Source organism: Plasmodium vivax, chromosome 8 (assembly GCF_000002415.2).
Source record: "Plasmodium vivax chromosome 8, whole genome shotgun sequence".
NCBI lineage: Eukaryota > Apicomplexa > Aconoidasida > Haemosporida > Plasmodiidae > Plasmodium > Plasmodium vivax.
In genome coordinates this window covers 184,292-204,704 of record NC_009913.1, presented here as the reverse complement: position 1 = coordinate 204,704, position 20,413 = coordinate 184,292, and the positions used below count along the sequence as shown (strand labels likewise).

Sequence of the window (20,413 nt, the reverse complement as noted above, 5' to 3'; positions counted from 1 at the left end):
GAGAAGTTTATTTTGTTGGTATCCCTTTTAAGAATTTTCGCAAACTTTTTTTTTTTTCTGCGGGACAAAACACATTCTTCACGTTATCGCTGGGGCGGACATACGCTCAGGCTTACTGCGTAAAGTTTAAACTGTAATTTTTGTGGAAACTGTGTAGTGTAGCTTTGGAGGGGCGACGATCATTTTGCGCGCATGCCGTCACGTCAGCGCGTCGCTCCACCGTTCCACCGCTCCATCGCTGCGTCAGTGCGCCAGTACGCCAGCGCCTTATGCAACCCAGCGATGTTTTTTTCCTGAGGGTCACCTTTTTGCTCAATTTTTATAGAAGCATGCCATGGCAGGAAAAAAAAAGTTTGTGTAAAAAAGTGCCAAGTGTATTGCTCACCAGTGTGGCTGTGTCATTTTGCGCTCCCCATGTATCACCGCGCGTTTTAGCCGCTCCACCATTTCGCCGCTTTTCCCCTCCACTTGGCAGGACGGAATGAAGTTTGCGCTTCTTCCCGTGGACTGCAATTTAAGTTTACAAATGAGGAGATACCCCCCTGGGTGAAACAGAAAAGAAAGCGGCGTTACGCGGCATAACTGTAGTGCTAATCTTTGCTGTTATTTTTTTTTTTTTTTTCGAGCATATGTAACCCTGTGTGTTCGTTAAGGGGCAAACGCGTAATGAAAACAAACGTGGGAAACAAACGAAGCGCTACGTTAAAAAAGTAAAATAAAAAAAAATAAGCGAATGCTTATATATACGTGTACCTCCGCATGGTGTATTTTATGTTATGAGAGGGAGTGCCTTTTGTACATGTGTACGCTTGTAGTGAAGAGGGGTGCGCGTGCATTCTGCCATTGAGCGAGAGACCGAGTGACCGACCGGGTGACCGACTGGGTGACCGACCGGGTGACCGACTGGGTGACCGACCGGGTGACCGACTGGGTGACCGACTGGGTGACCGACCGGGTGAGAGGGATAGAGCTGGGGAGACTGCGCCCGTTGTGAGAAAAGCCGCCCTCCTCCTGTTTCCTTCCTCGTGGGCAGACCTTTGCTCCCCCGCGTTTGCGCCTCCACGTTTGTGTGTTCAGCACTTACGTTGTAGTAGCGGCAGTAGCAGAAGTAGCAGTGGCCGTGACAGTGGCAGCAGTACCCCCTTTTGCGGGACGCACGCTGCATACGCGCAGGGCGAATTTGTGGCAATTTTTTTAGAGGGGAGACATTTTATGGTACTTCTTTGGCCCGTTTTTGCTAAACTGTTCGCAATTTTTTTGGAACGTTTTTTTTTTTTTTGCAAAACTGTATGGAACATTTCTTTTTTCGCCCCCCTCTACTCTTTGTGTTCATTTTTGCCGTTCCTTTGTTAGCGTATAGGGGACTTTTTTTTTTTTTTTTTTTTCTTTGCTTCCCCCTTTTTTTTTTAATATGCCTTTTCGTTTACATTGTGGGGATGCCTGCTCACTGTTGCGGTTAAGTTTTAGCCTCTACATTGGCCACTTTGCAATTTAGGGGTCCCCCTTTCTTGCGTGTATGTTTTTTTGCAAGTGTGTTTTTACAGGCGCTGAGAAGTTTGCGATTTTTTCGTCCACACGGCTGCGAAGTTTGCACGCCAACTTTGTCGTGTCCCCCTTTGTGCGCCCCCTTTTTGCCGCGCAGTTCCGCTGCACATGTGTAGGGCCAGCTTAGCCCCATCGTAAAATGCACGCAAGACGCAACGTATTTGTGAACCCCTGCATGGCTACGCAGTTGGTTGAACTTGCGTGAGGGTGCCCACCGCGTTTGCTTCTATGTGTGTGTGGAAGTGGGAGGTGTCAGCGTACAGCCCCACCAGTGCGTTTTACATCGCAACGCACGAGCGGAAGAACCGCTTAAGGTTTAAGAGAAGAGGTACCCCTCCGTTTGGAGTGTTCCCCTCTTCGGCGGTTACAAAAAAGGGGTAGTTAGTGCTAGTAGGCCATTCCTCCTTACGCGTATTTGTGACCATCCCAGTTTGTACATATGAGTTGGTGCCAAAAAAGGTAATTTTTTTTTTTTTTTCCCCCCCATCATGTGCAAGTAGCACGTACATGCAAATTGAGATACACATTTGAAGAGTCCCCTGAAGGTGAAGAAGCCATGTGAAGTCGTGTAAAGCCATGTAAAGCCATGTGAGTCTGCATATTCTGGTGCACATGTTTGTAGCTAGCCAAAGCTGATAAGCTTTTTCTCCCCCCCCCCCCCAAGAAGACTCTCTTCCTTTTTTATTGTAACACGTCAGTTGGAGAGGCACCCCCCGTTAGAGAATCTCCCCGTGCGCATGGTAGTAGTCTACCAGGAAGGGCAGAAGTGGTTCAGTTCGACTCCCCGCCGGTGTGCTTGTCTGGCAGGGAAGCAGTTTGGCGGAGGTCTCCAGGGGACTGCACTCGGGAGAGCGCAAGATAGTTTATAAATCTGTGAGCACATGTAACAACAGATACAGGCGTATACATACGTGCATACAAACGTACAAACGCACATCACGTGTAGGGGAGAGGCCAAGATGAGGGTCCGACGCCTGCAGAGCTACCTGACAGAGCGGAACCTACTGAAGAAGAGTGCCCTAGAAGATATAAAGAACTTAACGTTAGGGGTGGATGCCCTATACTTCTTACGAACGTGCAGTGAGCTGAAGGATGTTCTAAGTGACGTGTCTGGGTGTGTCTCCCCCTGTATATTTCACCTGATAGACCAGCAGTGCGACCATTTCAAGAGCCTAAACTTAAATGTGATCTTCGTGTTTGATGGGATAACCCCCAGGGCGCACAAGCTCTTTTCAGCCCCTGTGCACCAAAATATAGAACAAGGATGGTTGTACTATGTAAATAGGGAGAAAAAACTATCCAATTCAAATTTCGAAAGAGCTTCCAACATATGTAATGCAGATGTTGCTTTTATATTATTTCATTATTTAAAAAGCAAAGGATTCAAATGTATGTATGCTCCTTATCTAGCCATTTCCCAGCTGTCCTATTTCGATCACATCCATTTGATAGATTTAGTGTTTGGTCCTCCAACGATTGTGCTGCAGAATGTATCAAAGGTTATTCTAAGTTTTGAATGGAAAGAGAATTATTTCGAATGGGTAGACTTACCGTTTTTACTAAATTTTTGGAACATCACAAATGAGCAACTGCTTGATGCATGTCTTTTGGCAGGCACAGAATATTGCTTAACCTTTCCTTTTCTTAATATGTCTCACTTTAACTATGGGAGGAACGATTTCAGCTTCGAGACAGCCATCGAGTTCGTCCAGCAAGCATCGCTCGTGAGCTACTTGGAACACCTCCCCAATGATGACGTGGGGGCGAACCACATCCAGGGGTACTGCGTTTGCAAAGCGCTTTTGAAGTTCCCCATCGTTTTGCTCTGCAGCGGGGAGGTGGACTTCTTCGCCGGCAACGTTGAAGTGGAGGGGGATGACTCGGGCAAAGGTGGCCAGGCGGGGGGGGGTCCTATCAGTGTTAGCGGTGTTAGCGGTATTAGCGGTGTTAGTGGTATTAGCGGTATTAGCGGCGTGAGCGGCGTGGGCGGTCAGCCGAACTCGCCGCTTGATGGAGATGGTGCGGAGGGGGATGCTGCCCACTTGGAAGGGACCCGCAAAGGGGGGAAGGCAAGTCGGGGCGTATCTCAAAGTGGTGGTGAACCGGGCGGAGCGAACGAAGGGCACACCGAAGCGAGCGAAAATGTGAGCGTGGCGTACCAAGAGGGAACTACCGTGCGAAGTGGCGAAGAAAGCGGTGCGCCTCGCCGAAAATCCCATAACAATGGCGAAGCAGATAGGAGCAACTTGGGGGGGTTCCCCTCCAGTAATGATCACATGCAGGGCAGTGAATCGGTAACCCCCAACGATGGAGCGAATCGCCTCAACGGTGAAGAAGCATCGGGGGAGGGCAAACCCAATGGAAAAACAAAGGCAGAAAAAAACAAAAAAGGATTCTATGTCGACCATGTAATGCCGGAAAACTACCTAAACGTGGTTGGAGCGAAGTTCCCGACGAGCGTTTATTACCTAATGTCAATTGGGCTTCTGAGCAAAAAGATCCCATGCGTCTTAGCGTTAGGAGAGTGGATTGACTACACGCACCCAATAATTGACTCGTTTGAGTATAGGGACTCTCTAATAGATTTGAGGGAATACCGCTGCCGGATGTTGGGACTCATTTCGGTGAAATTGAATCCTTTTTTTTACAAAAGGAAGATCAAATTTTTTGATTATGGGTACTATGTGAATAACATTTTGGATGGAAAAGAGAATTTCACGTACCTGGATGTGCGGCTGGTGGATGGTTTTCTGTGGGACATCAATAAGGCCAACGTGGGTGAAGAGATAAAGAGGCAGAACAGCAGCAGGGTCGACTTGCAGTTCATTTTGCGCTGGCACTTGTACTCGGAGAGCAGGAGCGTATCGCTCGTCTGCGGGAGGGGAAGTGAACGCGGCACCGAACGCGGCACCGAACGTGGCAGCGAACGTGGCAGCAGGAGTGGAAGTGAACGTGGTAGCGAACGTGGCAGTAGGAGTAGTAGTGAGCGTGGCAGTGAACATGGCAGTGCTCGCAGAAGCGGGGGGAATGGCCGCGCCACGGAGGAGGCGGCGCAGAGCTCAGGAGGGTACACAGCAGAGGAGCAGGACGCGGAAGGTGCGTCCAACCGGGGGGACGCTTCCAACCGGGGAGATGCTTCCAACCGGGGAGATGCTTCCAACCGGGGGGACGCTTCCAACCGGGGAGATGCTTCCAACCGGGGAGATGCTTCCAACCGGGGGGACGCTTCCAACCGGGGGGACGCTTCCAACCGGGGGGACGCATCCAACCAGGGTGACGCTTCCAACCAGGGTGACGCCCCCAACCTGGGAGACGCTTCCGACGTGGAGAGTTCGCCAGAGGGCGAGTCGCACGCGGACCAAGTGACGAAGCACTACAACGACTACTACAAAAACCTGCTGAAGGTGAGCAACCAGAATTTCGAAAGCCTCCTGTCCCTAGTGTACTACATGTTTCTGGAAAATCTGGGGATCTTCACGAAAAATTGCGGAGTCACCGTTTTTGGGCTTCTACTCTCAGAAGTGAGGAACAAAGATATCGACAGCAACATTTTGATCATTTTTGAATTATTGAAATTTGGTTTTTTAACCACGGAGCCTTTGGTCCCTCCAAATGGAAAGGCCTATCCCGAAAATGCCTACGCGTCTGTTTTGAGTTCCAAAGATTTGTCCGAACAAGATAAAAAAAGTGTCACCCTTTTGTCTCGAATATATTCCCTTTACAGTGTAGAAATTGATACCTGTAGGACGTATGATGGGCTGATTGACTTTGACCTGTGTGCCTTCTTCGCTGTTGTTAAAATTATTAAAAAGACCTTGAGGCAGTTGCTGCAGGCTTGTGTGGCCAATGTACTTATAAGTAATATGGAGTTAATACACCTCCTCCCGGAAAATTTATACAACCCTAATGATAGCAGTATTTCAGGTTTTTTCGTAACGCACCACCTTATGGGGGTTTTAACCAAGTATTTTTTGCTATTCAATTTTGACGACCTAAAAAGGGGAGAGGCAACCTCCCGTGAGGGTTGCGGCCACCCCACCAGTGAAAGCGAAACGACTACATCTGAGAGAGCACAGAGGGAGGGAGGAAAATCTGCGGGGGGGGGAGAGGAAAAGGTGAACAGTGAAACCGTCATGGGAGCTGCGGAAGGGAATAACTCGAAGAGTAACCAGGTAAGTCAACACAGAGGGGAAGAAGAAGTTTCCCAGGGGGATGCACATCTCCCGCCCAAAAACGAAAAGGTCAGCAAAACGGAGCCCGTCGAACAAAGGGACCTTCAAGCGTTGAAAAGGGAGACCTCCAGGACAGATGCGAATGTGCCCAATGAACAAGCGGAATTAAGCGGTCCGAACAGTTGGAAGGGCTGCACCATGAAGAATAACAAACCGAGTGAGGAACATGCCTATGAGGGGGACAGCACCATGGAAGATACGTGCACTGATGGGGGGAACTGCCTCATCGGTGGAGACATTGAAGGGGAGGGAACTGGGCCAAAGGATCACGACCTCGTGGGGGGAAGCGGCGCACAAAGGAGGAGCAGCAAAGGAGCTGGTAGCGAAGAGACGGAGAAGGGAGAAAGGCAAAACGGCCAGTACCCCACGGGTCAAGATAACCCACAAAACAACTTTAACGAATTTGAAAAGGCCGTGAGGAAAAACTTCCCTAGCTTCCTAAACCCAATCATTGATTTATGTAACGCCATAAACACCTGGAGGGACCACCTGAGTTTGATTACGCAGCTGGAGAAGCACACCAACGTGTACGATTTGGTCTCAGACCTGAAGGCGGCCGATCAATTTTTGCAGAAAAAAATTCACTACATAGGGTTGGACAAGACCACGGCGTATATGAACATTTGCGCGTCGAACAATGTGTAAGGGGGTGGAGGGGGGTCTTCATTCTGCCAATTCGTATTAGCCTCTCTGTCGGCATGCCCATTTTTTTTTTTTTTTTATGTTATCCTCGGAACGTCTAGTTTGTGATGCTACATTTATGCACCTCGTTAGGGGTGCACCCCCTCCACACACATGAACACGTTGTAGCGGTGGAGGACCCTTTTAAACGCAATTTAAGGTGCATCGGTCAACAGACGGGTGGGGTAATTGCGGGGGAGCGCGCCAAATAGCGGCCTACTGAGCTGAACCGAGGCCAACTGCGTGTAACCGCGTCCAACCGCGTCAAACCGCTCCCAACCGCGCTAGGTCAGTCCCAATGAACGCCCCAAGTTGGACGCACGCATTTAACAAGCCATTTGTTTAAATTTTTTTGTCTCAAGCCAAATGCACGGCAACGGGTAACGGCACTATTTAATTAAATTTTTTTTTTTTATATTTATTTTAACATTAATTAGAACTATTTTGGGAAAAAAAAAAAAAAAAAACACGAAAAAAAAAAAGGGGACAGAAAAAGGGACAGAAAAAGGGGCAGAAAAAGGGGCAGAAGAAGTGTCACTTTTCACGGAATGCGTAGCGACATTTGTTAGGCGCACCCGTCTGTGGGTAAATATGCGCAGAGGTAGAATCATGCATGGATGTAATCCTGTATCAGTTCGCTTTTTTTTTTTTTTCTTTTTTAAGGTAACACTCGTGAAAGGTGCGTTATTCCCGGGGGGGTGAAGTATATTAAAATATTTGCTTAATTTTTTTTTTTTTTGTCTTGTTTTGTTGCACTTAGCAGGGGGGGAAAACGGAATGGCAGCGCGTCGTAACAGCGTCGTAAAAACGTCTGAGCGTCTGAACGTCTGAACGTCTGAGCGTCTGAACGTCTGAGCGTCTGAGCGTCTGAACGTCTGAGCGTCTGAGCGTCTGAACGTCTGAACGTCTGGACAGCCTCGCTACGACGCCGCTTCGCCGTCACAGTTGCACACAAAAAGGGGCGACGCGCAGAAGCTTCCCACGATGCGCTTCATCATACAACGGGGGGTATCGAAATGTGGATAAAAAGGGGATGCGGCCAGCCGACCGACCTGCCGCCAACCCGCCTAACCGCTCAAGTGCAGGCGGAGGTGCAGCAGCCGACGGGCTTGGCCTCCTCGGAGGGCATTCTCTTCAACTGCAAGCTGCCGCGCGCGTCGAAGCTGGAGGTGGGGACGCTGTTTCTCTGCTTGTCGTAACTTGCCCCGGCACTTCCGATGTACTGGTTGAAGAAATTAATTTGGGAAAAATCTTCGCTCCTGATATTGCTCTGATTATTTAGGCTGGAAGATTGCTTGTTCATAAAATCTAGACTTCTGCTGTAGGCATTTTGCGAGTACGCCTTCTCATTATAGTCATTGTAGGAGCTCATCTTCTGCTGATAGGCGTTGTTATCCAAGCTGTATCTCTCTTGTCCCTTTCGTTGCGTGTACTTCTGGTACTCCTCTTCCCAGTTAATATTTTTTGAGTTTCTTGGAATGTATTTTATAACTTCCTCAGCATCTTCAATTTCTTTAAATCTGACGACTTCCTTAATTTGAGGTACTTCCACAATTTTGTCATGCCATTTTTCGATAATTTTCTGTCTCTCCACAACCTTCTCTACAACTTCAATTTTGGGCACGTACTTATTCTTGTAGTGAATGTGTGGCACTTCAACAATTTTTTCTATATACTTAACTTCTGGTACCTCTACGATTTTTTCTACAATGTGGGTGACATTCTTAGGCACGTGGATGATTTTCTCTTGAATGATTGTTTTTGGGACAAATTTTTCTACCGTTTTGATAACGGGAACTTCAACCGTTTTGGTGACGACGTCCACGGGTTGGTACGCCGTTAGGGCAACCCACTTTCGGTCGACTGTGGAAGTTTCCTTGGCATCCATGCTATCTGCTTTTTGGAAGCTGTTGGATCTGTTGACTGAGCCTGACATTTTGTTCGTTCGTCGGGAGGCGCACAGCACAAGAGAAAACTTCGCGTAGGGGAAAAAAGGTGTAGCTAAAAATCAGCACTGTTGGGAAAGCAGGCCAATTTCACGGGTTGCTCATTTATGTGCAATTTGGCAAGTGCGGTGGTGAGCGTGTACACTTTTGCGTTTAAATGGGGAGATGTCGCGGGGGAAATTAAGCAAAAAGGAGAAGGCGGTTGGAAATGGCGAATGGGGTAAAAATGGCACAGAGTGGATTGGTAAAAAGCAAACTAGCAACAAAACAAATTCGCAGCAGAACAAATTCGCGGCAGAACAAATTCACAGCAGAACAAATTTGCGGCAGAACAAATTAGCGGCAGAACAAATTCGCAGCAGAACAAACAACACACAACAAAATACAGTACTAGCTCGGGGCGAAAAAAAAAAAAAAAACACAGATGAAGAACTCTTCTGTTAAGTTTTAAACGTTAATCAAAATGGTGAAAAGAAAACAAAAAGAAGAAATGAAGGAGGAAAGGAAAAATTAAGAAAAACGTTTGCATTCACGTTCAATCGGATATCCGCTAAACTTGTTACACTCAGATTTAATTTGTTTAATCTGTTTAACCTGTTTAACTTGTTTAACTTGTTAACTGATTTTTCGTCGTTTGTTTTTGTTTCTTTTTTATTCATTCGTTTGTTCGTTTGTTTAGTTAGTTTTTTTTTTTTTTTTTTCACAAATGGCACTATCACTAGTTATTACTCCTTTTTAGAAAAAAAAAAAAAAAATAGCTGTACGACACAATACGCGGTTATTACATGAACAGTTCAGGTAAATTTACTCACCTAACTTTGCGAGTGCATATAACTCTTAGTTTTTTAAAGGCGGTTACGGCGAACAAATTAGGGATAATTTAGAACATTTGAATTAAAGAACATTATGTGTACACTTTTTTTCACCTTTATGCTGTTTTGTTTTTCTCTTTTGTTTAAAATGTACACACAAAAACGACATTGTGGGGTACGCGTTTGTAGAGGTGTACTGTACACATGTACACAAATAGCTGTAAATTAAAAAAAAAAAAAAAAAAATGCACACAAAAAATGGCTGTTCATAAAAAAAATTCTCATATAACGGTTCACATCTCTCACAAAAAAAAAAAAAAAAAAAAATTGCTACCCATTAGTTGTCACACAGTTTTATGTTACAAAAAAGGAATTTAGGTGAAATAGCCACATGTTGGAAAATGAAATTTTTCCCCTTTTGCTGGAAATATTTGAATTATTAAAAACTTCCATTACGCTTTTCCAGTGTGTGAATTTCTGGTGTATACATTATGGGCATGTTTATGTATGTACACAAGCGTAACACCTGTGTGTACTGTGTATATACAGATTCCCCATCCCTTCATATACCGCACAGGTTGAGGACGTGCGTGAATTGCTACTCCCTCCTCCACGTTTATGCGATAATGAAACGCCACCACCATTCGCCCATTTGGTTAAGTAGCAAGTAGCTATATTTAATAAGCAGTTACGTTTTTTTTTTTCTCTCTTTCCCTTTTTGCCGTACGGCACACGCTCACAGTGGGTGACAAATCGAAATGTTTCTATTTTTGCGAATTAGCCATTTGGGCAAAGCGCCGATCGAACTGCCGAATGAGGGGCACGAGGCCTTTTTTCTCTTCAGCAGGTAAGATGAGGTAAAAAAAAAAAACATGTGCAAATGTTTCGCGAAAAAAAATTTCCACTCGAGGGGGGAGCAGCAGCTGTGGGCGCGGCTAAACACGTGGCGCAGTTGACCTGTACACCTTTAAGTAATCGCTTAGATGAATCTATATAGACGGAGGAACTGCCTTCACCTGGACATGCGCAATGATGTAAAAATAAAACGTTCACTCCACTTTTCGCACTTTTGTAACCTTCAAAAATTTGCACAACTTGTCACTTTTGTGCTTTTCAAAAAGTTAGCGGTTTAAACGGGGAAAATAATTAAAAAAAAATTGACGTGTGGTAAATTTCGGGAAATAAAAATTTTTGTTTTATTTTAAAGTGAACGTTGGGGGAGTAACCAAATTGGTTACTCTATATATAGTGGTTCCTTTTCCCCCTTTTTGTTCCTTCTCTGATAGTACCCATGAGGCAACATGGTACACATAAAAATGGCATTCCCACTAGAATGACGTAAGTGAATTTTAAAAACACAATTGAATTTATGTCGCTTGTGAGGAGCCCTAAACGCCTAGGTCGCGATGTGCTTAATTTTAAGCGTGTGGAGTTTATGCGCCCTCGCAGTGACACCTTCAAAGGGTATTAAACGAAAACGTAGTAATATTATCCAACTTTGCGGTTTGGTCGCACGGTTAATCGGCCATTAAACTGAGCATTTATTACAATTTAATTGGCCTACAAATTGTTTTTACATTTCCCTCGCCCCCCTTAATTTATCAGCATTAAATACGCAAATGTAGCAAAAATGTGATAAAAAAATGTGGCTATCTTTTCATGCGCATAAATTTGATGAAAACATGCTGGGCTATCAAGAAATGCATATGGTGATGTAGGTGCACCTTTTTATGGCATACTGCTGTGCCGCCCATATGCGATCACTTATAGCATACATTTTTTGCAAAAAGGGAAAAAAAAATAAAATAATATAAAAGGACATAAAAATGAATGAACTTTTGCGACATATTTGCATAATCGAAATGACGTAAATTTATTTAATGTGGCATTTGTAGAGTTGCCCAAATTGAGAATGCTGTGAACACGTTCCTTCGTGCCTCGCGCGTACTACTCTGTGTTGCAGGCGTTGACAGAAGAGCGTACATATAAAATTAAATACATACCCCATACATTTTGCGGAGCGCCCTGCGGCAAAAGAATGCTTTTTCTCGGCAGGTTTATGTAGCTCCTTTTTATTGGCAACTGCGAAAAAGCCTATAAGTAATATGTGGGTGACAATATTTAAGCACCGTGAAAAAAAAAGTGAACACAGTAGTAGTTGGTAGCGTTTTTTGCTACGTGAAGGTATCCTTTTTTTTTTTTTAAGCCGTTCCAAGGGCCATTTTACTTACCCCCTCTCATCGCAGGCACAAAATGGTATACATAAATTGTACGCACAAAAAAAAGCTTACATGCCTCTTGAATACTTCTTTTTAAAACCTAATCGCGCATTAAAACTGTACATTTAAAATGTAAAAAAAAAAAAAAAAAATTCAATCAAATTATTTGTCATGTCACTATATCGTAACATTGCATGCCCTTCGCATGAAACGAATAAAGCACGAAGCGATCTTTAAAAACAATCCAAGCGCATTTTGTTTTACAAAAATGTTCCAAAAGAGCAGATAAGAAGTGACAAATACCAACCATATCGTATTTACATACCTATCACGTACGTGACCCATCGAATTGTAAAAATTTGAAAAGGGGGAAAATAAACTTTTTGGCAATTTTTTTTTTTTTAACATTTTCAACACGCAAAAATCACCTTCACATATTTCGCCTTCTCAAAAATGAGTAAATTGATGAAAGGAGCCGTTGAAAGCGAGAAGTTTAGACTTCGTCGCATTCGTATTGCTTTAACCTCCAAGAGTTTGAGGGCCATAGAGAAAGGTAAAAAATTAACCTTCCCCCCAGGGGGGCAGCCAACATACCGCACGGCAGTGTAGTATGTGAGCCTTGCCCAAGGGGGAGAAAAGGGAAGAGCGATATTTCGTGCGAACTGCGTAAATATATTCTCTTATGAGAGTTGATGAAAAAAATTGCAAGCACGGCTGTACTACGTATGACAGTATGTAGGCGTGCGTGAGGGTACATGCACAGTGGGGATGCGCCAAAATCATTTTTGTGAAATGGCCAGGCGTCTACATAGACGTTTTGCCAATCATGAAAAAGAGGACCGTACGAATGTGATATGTGCTTCCAAGTTAAAGGAGCAGCAAACCCTGTGATGATTGCGGTCACCATAGCATAGAGGGGGTGTGCGCAAGATTAACAACCCACTGTGCATATATATATACTCATGCGAGGGTGTATGAAAGCGTGAATTACCGGATTAGTAATCAGCCCTCCAACGAAACGAGATCCCCTTAACATGACGCACACACGGAGCGTACATTCATTTTGAATATCCCTACGGAGCTGATTATTCGTGATGAGCTGAACCGTGTATGCATCTTTTCTTGCGCTGGTGCATCTCCCCATGTGCGCACTTTCCTCATATGCACTCCCCCCTTCACTACTCAGTCTGCAGCGACATCATGAAAGGCGCGAAGGAGAAGAACCTAAACGTGTCCGGACCGGTGAGGCTACCAGTAAAAACGCTGAGGATAACGACGAGGAAATCTCCATGCGGTGAAGGTACCAACACCTGGGATAGATTCGAACTCAGAATTTATAAAAGACTGATTGATTTGTATTCCCAATGTGAGGTTGTTACGCAGATGACATCCATCAACATTGACCCTGGGGTTGAGGTTGAGGTTATTATAACAGATTCGTAAATTAGGGAAGAAGGGAAAAAAAAAAAAAAAAAAAATAATAATTTGATGAAGACAGGGGATGTGCGTACACGAGTACAAAAAAGGACCATTGGGGTAGAGGAACATTTCGTGGAAGAGTAGGAGAATTGTTACGCCCAAATTTTGTGCTTGTTGAAATTGCGGGTCGAAGTGCTTCATTCCTCCTTTATTTAATTTTTTTTTTTTTTTTTTTTTTTTTTTCTCCTTTTTATTACGTTTCCTGCTATCTTTCCTTCTATCTTTCCTTCTATCTTTCCTGCTACGTTTTTTACTACGCCACTTGTGCGCTTCTTCTTTTGTTTTTTTAAGGATTTTAATTGAACCAAAAAGTGGATAACAGTTAGGAATAAACGTGCGTCAATTTACTTGTGAATAGCTTAATTTTAAAATAGGGAAAAAAAAAGAGGCATTCATTTTGTTATTCCGTTGGCACACTAGATGATGCACATTTGGGAAGTTGCGCCATTTAAAACGTACCAAAATGGTTCGATCTGTAGAAGGTATGTTTTAATATGGGTCAAAATATTCCTCGGCAGGTTTTGTAACGTCACTCCCCGCAGGATGGGTGTGCATATATGCTACAGGTGAAGTGTAGCAACCCAGCCATGCGTCCACTCCGACGCAGTGACTTGCATTGTGGTTTGCCTTACTAGCACGCTGTTTAAAAGAATGGCGCATGTGTCACAAGCATTATGCGTATTAAGTGGTGTTAATGAAGGGAGAGGTCCCACATGAGGGTAGCTCAATTTGGCACAAACGAACGTTATGTCATTCTCAATTGGGGGAGTACGCTGTGAGGCAGCAGTTCGTTGCAGTCCGTTGGGGTGATTAAAAGGGGAGACGCGTTTATGAGGGTTCTCTCTCTTGGTCTACTGCCACTTTGTCTCTCCTTTCTTTTGCAGTCCATTCTTACGAAACTGATTATCGCACAGCGTTTCGCAAAAATGCGCATTTAAAAAAAAAAAAAAAAAAAAGGGTAACAAAATGGCCTATTTTTCAAGTTCCATCTTTTTGCACATTTTTGAAGTGGCGCATGCATAGTTGCAAGAATACGTTGGAGCAACGTAGACAATTTTTTTTTTTTTTTTTTTTTTGTTTGCTCCACTTGGAAGGAATGCAATTCAGTGCACATCACATTTACGCAGTTGTGTCAGCTGGGCGCGGGGTTACAACTGGTCTATTTGTGCTACTGTGTATGTATGCATGTATGTATAGCACATGTGCGTTTGGCCCATTTTGTTTTCTTTCGTTTTCCAGAACAGGGCGTTGTTAGCAGGGGTGGAGAAGTGTGCAGAAATTTTGCCCTTTCCCGCGACAGGGCGGTTACATTTGGTTACTTCCGCATTGTCCGTGACCCATCCTGCTGCGCTGCCACTGTGTAGTGCATATATATGCGTATTTTTTTTTTTTTTCCCCTATTTCAACAGCTTCATTGCGAGTGTTTTAATGTCTCCCCCCAGGGCCCAACAAACGCATGCATGCGGTGGTACCAAGTCGTTCGAAAGGTAAAAAAAAAAAAAAAAAAAAAAAAAATCCACTCAGAGTGGTTAATTCTGAGGATATGTGAGAAGTCAATTTTTGGGGAAGGGGGGTACACCCAAGATGACTGTCTGCACACCGCAACCACATACGCAGACGCGGAGGAAGACGAAGATGACGACGCGTCAAATTGTTTGATTAGTTGAAAAGTGAGAGTTCCATGACCCATCTGTTTGTGTAAAAACTCCAATTTTTTTCCTTTTTTTTTTTTTTTAAGTACCAAGTTGAGTTTAATTTTGTCATCCCGCGAGTGTGTACTTAGCAGTTTGTGTGTGCTTGCCGTGTGCGACTGGGTTTACCCTCACTGGAGTGGCCCCCCACATGTGTATACCACTTTTTGCGCGTGCGTTTATCCGCTTGTACCTGTGCCGAGGGGAAGATTTACGATAAGCGATCAGTCAGTTCGTCCGTCCGTTTGTCTGCCGCCTGCCTCTTGTATGTGCTCCAGTCTGTACAAACAGCCACCACCGCTGGTGAGAGAATTATGCAACACCGAGCTGCGTTTGATGCGGATGCCCTTGTTTACGCCAGGCACCTCGCTGACTGTAGCGTGGTGTAAGTATAGGCGTGCATGAGCAGACCCTTCGATTGGCCCCCTTCGAGTGCCCCCCTTTGAATGCCCCCCCTTCGCTTATTCTCCCGGCACAAACAAATTGTAACATGTGCAGATCGGTCATATCATCTTCCTGAAGGCGAACAAAATAGCCCGTGTTGGAGCAAATATATAGTGCCCCACTTTTGGCTGACCCTTCCCCTTTTGGGCGTACAAAAAAACCATCGTGGGAGAGAGCAAAATGAACATATTTAACTTCGCGAGGACGGAGAAGAAAAAACCCAGTGAAAGTCAGGCGGTGTATGCGAGAAAAGGAAGATCATATGACAGTTCAAATGACGAATGTAGCAGGTTAAAAATAAAAGGGGGAGAATTAACCCCCATGGGAAGTGAAACAACGTGTGGGGACAGTCCAAATGCGGGGCGCACAAATGGATACTCATTAAATAACATGCTGATGAGAAAAAAAATGGAAAATGTGCAAAATCACGAATGGAAAATAAAACAACCTGTCTTATTTGATGACAAATCAGGAAATTACAAAAAAATGGATGTCCTCGTATACCCAGTTTGTGAGCAAAATAATTTTTATCATGTAAAGGAAAAAAAAAGTAACCCCCCAGGGAGGTGCATACGCGAAGGCAGCGCAAATCACCCAGGGGAGGGCAAACAAACGTGCACACAAAGGAATTTTCAGAAGGGGCGCATAAATGAAGCTTTTTTTACGTGTGGAAATAATCACAAATTGGAAAAAGACTTCACCCAGGGGGAAGGCGAAAAAAAAAAAAAAAAAAATTCCCACGCGGGAGAAATGTTGTCTGAGATGGGTACTCCGCACGACGGAAAATTAGTTCACTATAGTCATATCGAATATGCCAACTCGTCAACTCATCAGTTAAAAAACGCAAATGGGATGAACTTCCCAGTTGGATACAACGCAAGTGATGGTGTGTGTTTTTCCTGCAAGGGTAAGAAGCGCGAGGGCAAATTTCCCGGTGTTTTTTCCGCCACTATGGAGGAGCAGGCGTTGCACTGCTGCGTTGGGTGTGCCAACTGTGCGAAGTCAAATGAGGAGAAGCAACGTTTTGTGAGCGGCCCCCGTGGGGGGACCCGCACTCAGGGTGGATTCCACCGAAAGGGCGCAAAAGTGCCCCCTTACAAATGCACAGACACGCCGCCCAATAGCAGCAGCGAAGTGAATGTTGCACATCCAAACGAATTGAGCGACAGTTCAGGCAGGGGGAAGCGCATGTTGAGTGCCTCCTTGCACACATTTTCAGAGAAAATCCCTGGGAGGAACGTTTCGAGGATAATTACCAAGGGGGGAGAAACGGAATGGTCCAGTGATGCGCCTCACCGATGTGATAGGCCGCTCTTCTGTGGTGCCCTACATCGCTATGGAGATGTTGACGGGGGAGGAAAAACGAACCCCCTCAAGTTGTGCAAAAGCAGGAGTAAGCAGCACACGGACTGGTGCCCCCTGAATGGCCGTACGCATATGACGAAGGCGGTTAGAAGCAACACTTCCCCATTTGTCAAACGGGTGGAGGTGGTGAGGCAGAGAAGTGCGTGCGGGGGGGTGGCAAATAAGTCAAGTTTAATGTGTAGAGGGGGGGTACCCAGCAAGTGCAGCTTAACATGTGCAGACGGGGTGGACAGCGTCGCGAGGAGGGTCTGCCGGATAACCCCAGATTCTACGCCGCAGGGTGGAAGAGGATTGAAGCATCACGTTGAGGGTCACCGCAGAATGCATAACGTTGCCAGGTCGTTGAGCGAGGTACTTCTAGAAAATGCTGGCGAAGTGGGGGAGAAGCCCACGGAGGGGTTATACTTCGCTATAAGGGGACAAATGGAGAAGAAGAAGAAGCAAAACGGTGGAGATAATCTGGTGGCATATAACTGCCCAGCCGAAGTGAACACATCTGGGGAGGATGCCCCCGTGATGGATAAGCACGAGGAAGACGTGCATGAGGAAGACATGCACGAAGTGAGTACTCGGGGGGAGGAGGACACCCGAGATGTGTACATAATGCATGACGCGGGGGGGGGTGAAAATGTTGCAAGTTTTCCCCACATTGACGATGTGAAGAAGGGGAAGACGTCCACGCGTGAGTCCTTCACTACTGAAGTGAGCTTCGAAAAGGGGGGGGACTCCACCGACGGGATAGGCCAAGGGGCGTCCAATGTTACGCCCAACGTGGCGCCCTATGAGAGGCGTACCCCCGACGTAAGTGACCGCGGGAGGAAGGCAAAGGACCGAGGAAAAAGCTGTGAGGAGGATTTAGGGATAAAGTGCATAATGCAGTTGCTGATGGTGTTGGAGAGGGAGCGGCGGAGGAGCGGGAGGGGGGGAGAGAAAAAAGGGGAGGTGGTAAAGAAGGGAAGAAGAGGCATTCGCGAAAGGGCAGAAGGGGACGCACGGGTGTACTTTGCGAAGTATGTGGATCGGGTATTTAGTCATGAAGGGGAAGCAGCTGAGGGGAAAAGAGAAGAAACAATCAACACGAGTGGGTTAAGCGGTGGAGTAAACAGAGGAGGGCCGGAGAAGCGGTGCGCCGCTTTACTAGACAGGGTGGAAGACCATCTAGGCGCCCTGGACATCTCGCTCAACGAAATTTTGCAGCTGAACAAGGTGAAGAAAATATTCTGGTACTTGTACATGAAGTTTAAACTCGCGGATAGCATCACCATCGAGAAATTTTGCGAACTGCTGAAGGAGAAAATAAACGAGGAGATGAGTAAAAACTATTTTAAGGAATACGTCATGTGGGGAAACTTCCACTCATTCTGCAGATACAACGTAGGGAATTTCGACTACAAAATGATGATTTTGGAAAATCTATTTTGCCTGCTAAAATCATACCCTCTGGATTATGAAGAGAATAAGGGATGCTTCTACATGCTGAACCCGCAGAGAAACAAAATGATGCAAAGCTCAAGTCTGCATGGAGAAAGAAATGCAAACGTACATTTGGTGAAGAACAAAATGAATTACCTCAAGTTGACTAGAGAAGTTAATACACATTTTAAAAATCATTTTTTTTTTCTGGACAAAATTTTCATCCCCAAGGATGCCTTCTTCTTCGTAAAAGATGTTGAAGAGGTCGGGTTGAAGGATGGTGAGAGTAAAACTTTATATGTGCATCAGGCCTTGGTACAAGATTTAAATGAAGACTCAGAGGAGAAGAATGCCTTCGATGGGTTTTATGCTGGTAGTCCTCCATACCAGTCGGATTATTATCGGTACATGCGGAAAAAGAAAGTTCAGAACAAAATGAGGAAGATGAAGGAGTTCATTTTGTATTACTATGGCTTTCCCTCAGTGCAGCATTTTTTTGAGGCCCTCCTCGAATTTGAGAGAGAGTATAAAAAGGCGCACAGGGGGTGCAGCTCTCTAGACGGGAGAGTTATCGAGGAGGCCGCTCAGCTGTTGGCACTGACCGGCAAGTTGTACGCTAAGTATGGGGAGAAGCCTCATGTGAAGGGGTGGAGTGATGCACACGGGGGAGTCATTCCTCCCCGGTGGGGCAGCTCCAACTTGAAGGCGTGCGCCCTGGAGGGAGAGGAAGCAAACTGGGGGGAAAAGACAGCCCAGGTGAACAGCATCGCAGAGACGAACGAATTGAATCGGCACCTCGGAGAGAACTTCCCAGACACGCAAAAGAGGCACCACTCGGAGTGCACCTATGAAGAGCAAATGAAGGGGGACATCGCCGCGACGTTTGCCAAGTGGAGGGAGGGGGGTCCCCACGATAGGCTAGAAAGGGACTCCCTAAAAGGGGACTCGCTAAAAGGGGACTCCCTAAAAGGGGACTCATTAAAAGAGGACTCCTTAAAAGCGTACTCACTAAATGCATACGCGATAGAAGGGGACTCCCTCAAAGCCAACGTCCCCAGGGAAGAAGCGGGGAGTGGAGCGGCCGAACCGTACTGGCTTAGCGAAACCATCGAGGAGGTATCCCCCACGTACGAAAACTTCTTCAACACAGTTGACGCGTCAAAGAAGGTGAAAGAAATCAATTTGAGGACGCTAAAATTATTTACAGAAAATATGAGGAAGGTGAAAGGGTACCCAAATTTCACCTCCGTAGATGAAGTCTTCTGGGGCATCTGCTTCTCAGACCCAGATTTGCCAAAACATATTCTATTTGAGAAGAAAATATTTCCCAAAAATGTGAACTTTAATGGTTTCATGAAAAGCATGAGGTATGTGCCTTATGTCATTCCGGATTTCCCCGTGCCTAGTAGACATTTTATATCGATGTATAGAAGTGAAAAAGCTAATGAGGTGTTTAACTCGAGAAATGCTTTTTTAAATCTGTTGAAGTATGAGGGGAAGAATCGAGAGATGGTTCTCCTGAGAAATAAAATAACCTCTGACATTGTTAAGTTGTTCGTTTTTCTTTCATCCAGTTTGGGCGTTGAGACGGGAAGGTTTGGGAAAGCTGCGGGGGTGCCACATGGTGACGCGGCCCCCATGGTGGACTCCTCATACTACATCAACTACAAGAACTACTTGAGGAAGGGGAGGGAGTGTGCGGCCAATCGGGGGGAATATGACGACACGTCGAGTAGCTGCTCTTTGGATTATATTCCCAGCAGTTTGGACGACGAGATGGGGGAGGACAACTGGGGGGGCTTCTCCACGGGGGAGAAAAGCGAAAGGGGCGAACAGGAAGAAGAGGGAGAAGTGCCGCACCAAGGCGACCATATAACCCATTCGATGTTAAACCATGCGAGTCTTAAAAGCGATAAAACGGAGCATCCATACCGCACGAACAACCACCCTGATGAGGGAAGCCCCAACTCAGTGGAAGAACTACTCGCGAAGAAAAATAAAAAAATGTCCTACAAATATGTACCCAAGTGGCACATGTCAAATGATATGTTTTTGTCTCGACTGGTATCCTTTGATGAAATACAAATTTGTTTGGAGAAAATATATCCTCTCTTCATGATCCAGACGGCGCTAATTTATATGATTCACATTTCGTGTTGTACCTTGGAAGAGGATGAGTGGAGGTACTTCTTCGAGGGCCCCTTTACTCTGTACAATAGCTTAACCCCCGAGGAGGTAGCCATGCGGTATATAAAATTAAAGGGGGGACAATTCTTCAAACTGAGCAATATAAAGTTTAACAAAAATATAAACATGCATAACGTTTTCATGAGCATACCAGAGAATATGCAGTGTGCAGAAATTTACAGACTGGCTATAAATGGGGAGAGCACATCTACGGGCTACTCCGCGGAGCCCTTCGACATATACCACCTCATGTTCGTTTCGAGAGTTTTTTGGTACATTTTTTTGTACGCGGACAACTTCCTGCTTTTGCGATCGTCCCTCTTTTGGGACGCCCCCGGGTAGGGGCCACGAGACTGCTGCGTATTCGCACACGGGTGCGTTTGAGTTTGCGGCTATTCG

The 20,413-nt window shown here is 45.5% G+C and overlaps 4 protein-coding genes across 4 annotated transcripts, besides 9 other annotated features; 3 read left to right on the top strand and 1 right to left on the bottom strand.

Moving 5' to 3' along the window:
* Positions 1–1,629: 1,629 nt before the first annotated feature.
* Positions 1,630–1,649: a microsatellite.
* Positions 1,650–1,806: 157 nt separating this feature from the next.
* Positions 1,807–1,842: a microsatellite.
* A 662-nt stretch (positions 1,843–2,504) lies between these two features.
* PVX_094385 (hypothetical protein, conserved) lies at positions 2,505–6,422 on the top strand (the record flags this gene model as incomplete). Its single annotated transcript, XM_001614295.1, has 1 exon — positions 2,505–6,422. One exon carries the CDS (start codon positions 2,505–2,507, stop codon positions 6,420–6,422), a length of 3,918 nt encoding a protein of 1,305 aa, XP_001614345.1.
* Positions 2,587–2,606: a microsatellite.
* Positions 2,705–2,730: a microsatellite.
* Positions 3,140–3,165: a microsatellite.
* Positions 6,423–7,253: 831 nt separating the features above from the next.
* PVX_094380 (hypothetical protein, conserved) lies at positions 7,254–8,394 on the bottom strand (the record flags this gene model as incomplete). Its single annotated transcript, XM_001614294.1, has 1 exon — positions 7,254–8,394. The coding sequence occupies one exon, from the start codon at positions 8,392–8,394 to the stop codon at positions 7,534–7,536; it is 861 nt and encodes a 286-aa protein (XP_001614344.1). The 3' UTR covers positions 7,254–7,533.
* A 1,645-nt stretch (positions 8,395–10,039) lies between these two features.
* Positions 10,040–10,059: a microsatellite.
* A 964-nt stretch (positions 10,060–11,023) lies between these two features.
* On the top strand, positions 11,024–13,069 carry PVX_094375 (40S ribosomal protein S20e, putative). The gene is made up of 2 exons (XM_001614293.1): positions 11,024–11,988; positions 12,622–13,069. Exons 1-2 carry the CDS (start codon positions 11,889–11,891, stop codon positions 12,876–12,878), a joined length of 357 nt encoding a protein of 118 aa, XP_001614343.1. The 5' UTR covers positions 11,024–11,888; the 3' UTR covers positions 12,879–13,069.
* Positions 11,415–11,434: a microsatellite.
* Positions 11,481–11,502: a microsatellite.
* A 2,160-nt stretch (positions 13,070–15,229) lies between the features above and the next one.
* Positions 15,230–20,356, top strand: PVX_094370 (hypothetical protein, conserved; the record flags this gene model as incomplete). The annotated part of the gene is made up of 2 exons (XM_001614292.1): positions 15,230–15,956; positions 16,269–20,356. 2 exons carry the CDS (start codon positions 15,230–15,232, stop codon positions 20,354–20,356), a joined length of 4,815 nt encoding a protein of 1,604 aa, XP_001614342.1.
* Positions 16,105–16,129: a microsatellite.
* Positions 20,357–20,413: the final 57 nt, after the last annotated feature.

Coding starts and splice junctions, on each gene's coding strand:
- PVX_094375 (XM_001614293.1), top strand. CDS start 11,889: ATGAGTAAATTGATGAAAGGAGCCGTTGAAAGCGAGAAGTTTAGACTT. Junction 11,989..12,621: donor TTTGAGGGCCATAGAGAAAG/GTAAAAAATTAA, acceptor TTCACTACTCAG/TCTGCAGCGACATCATGAAA.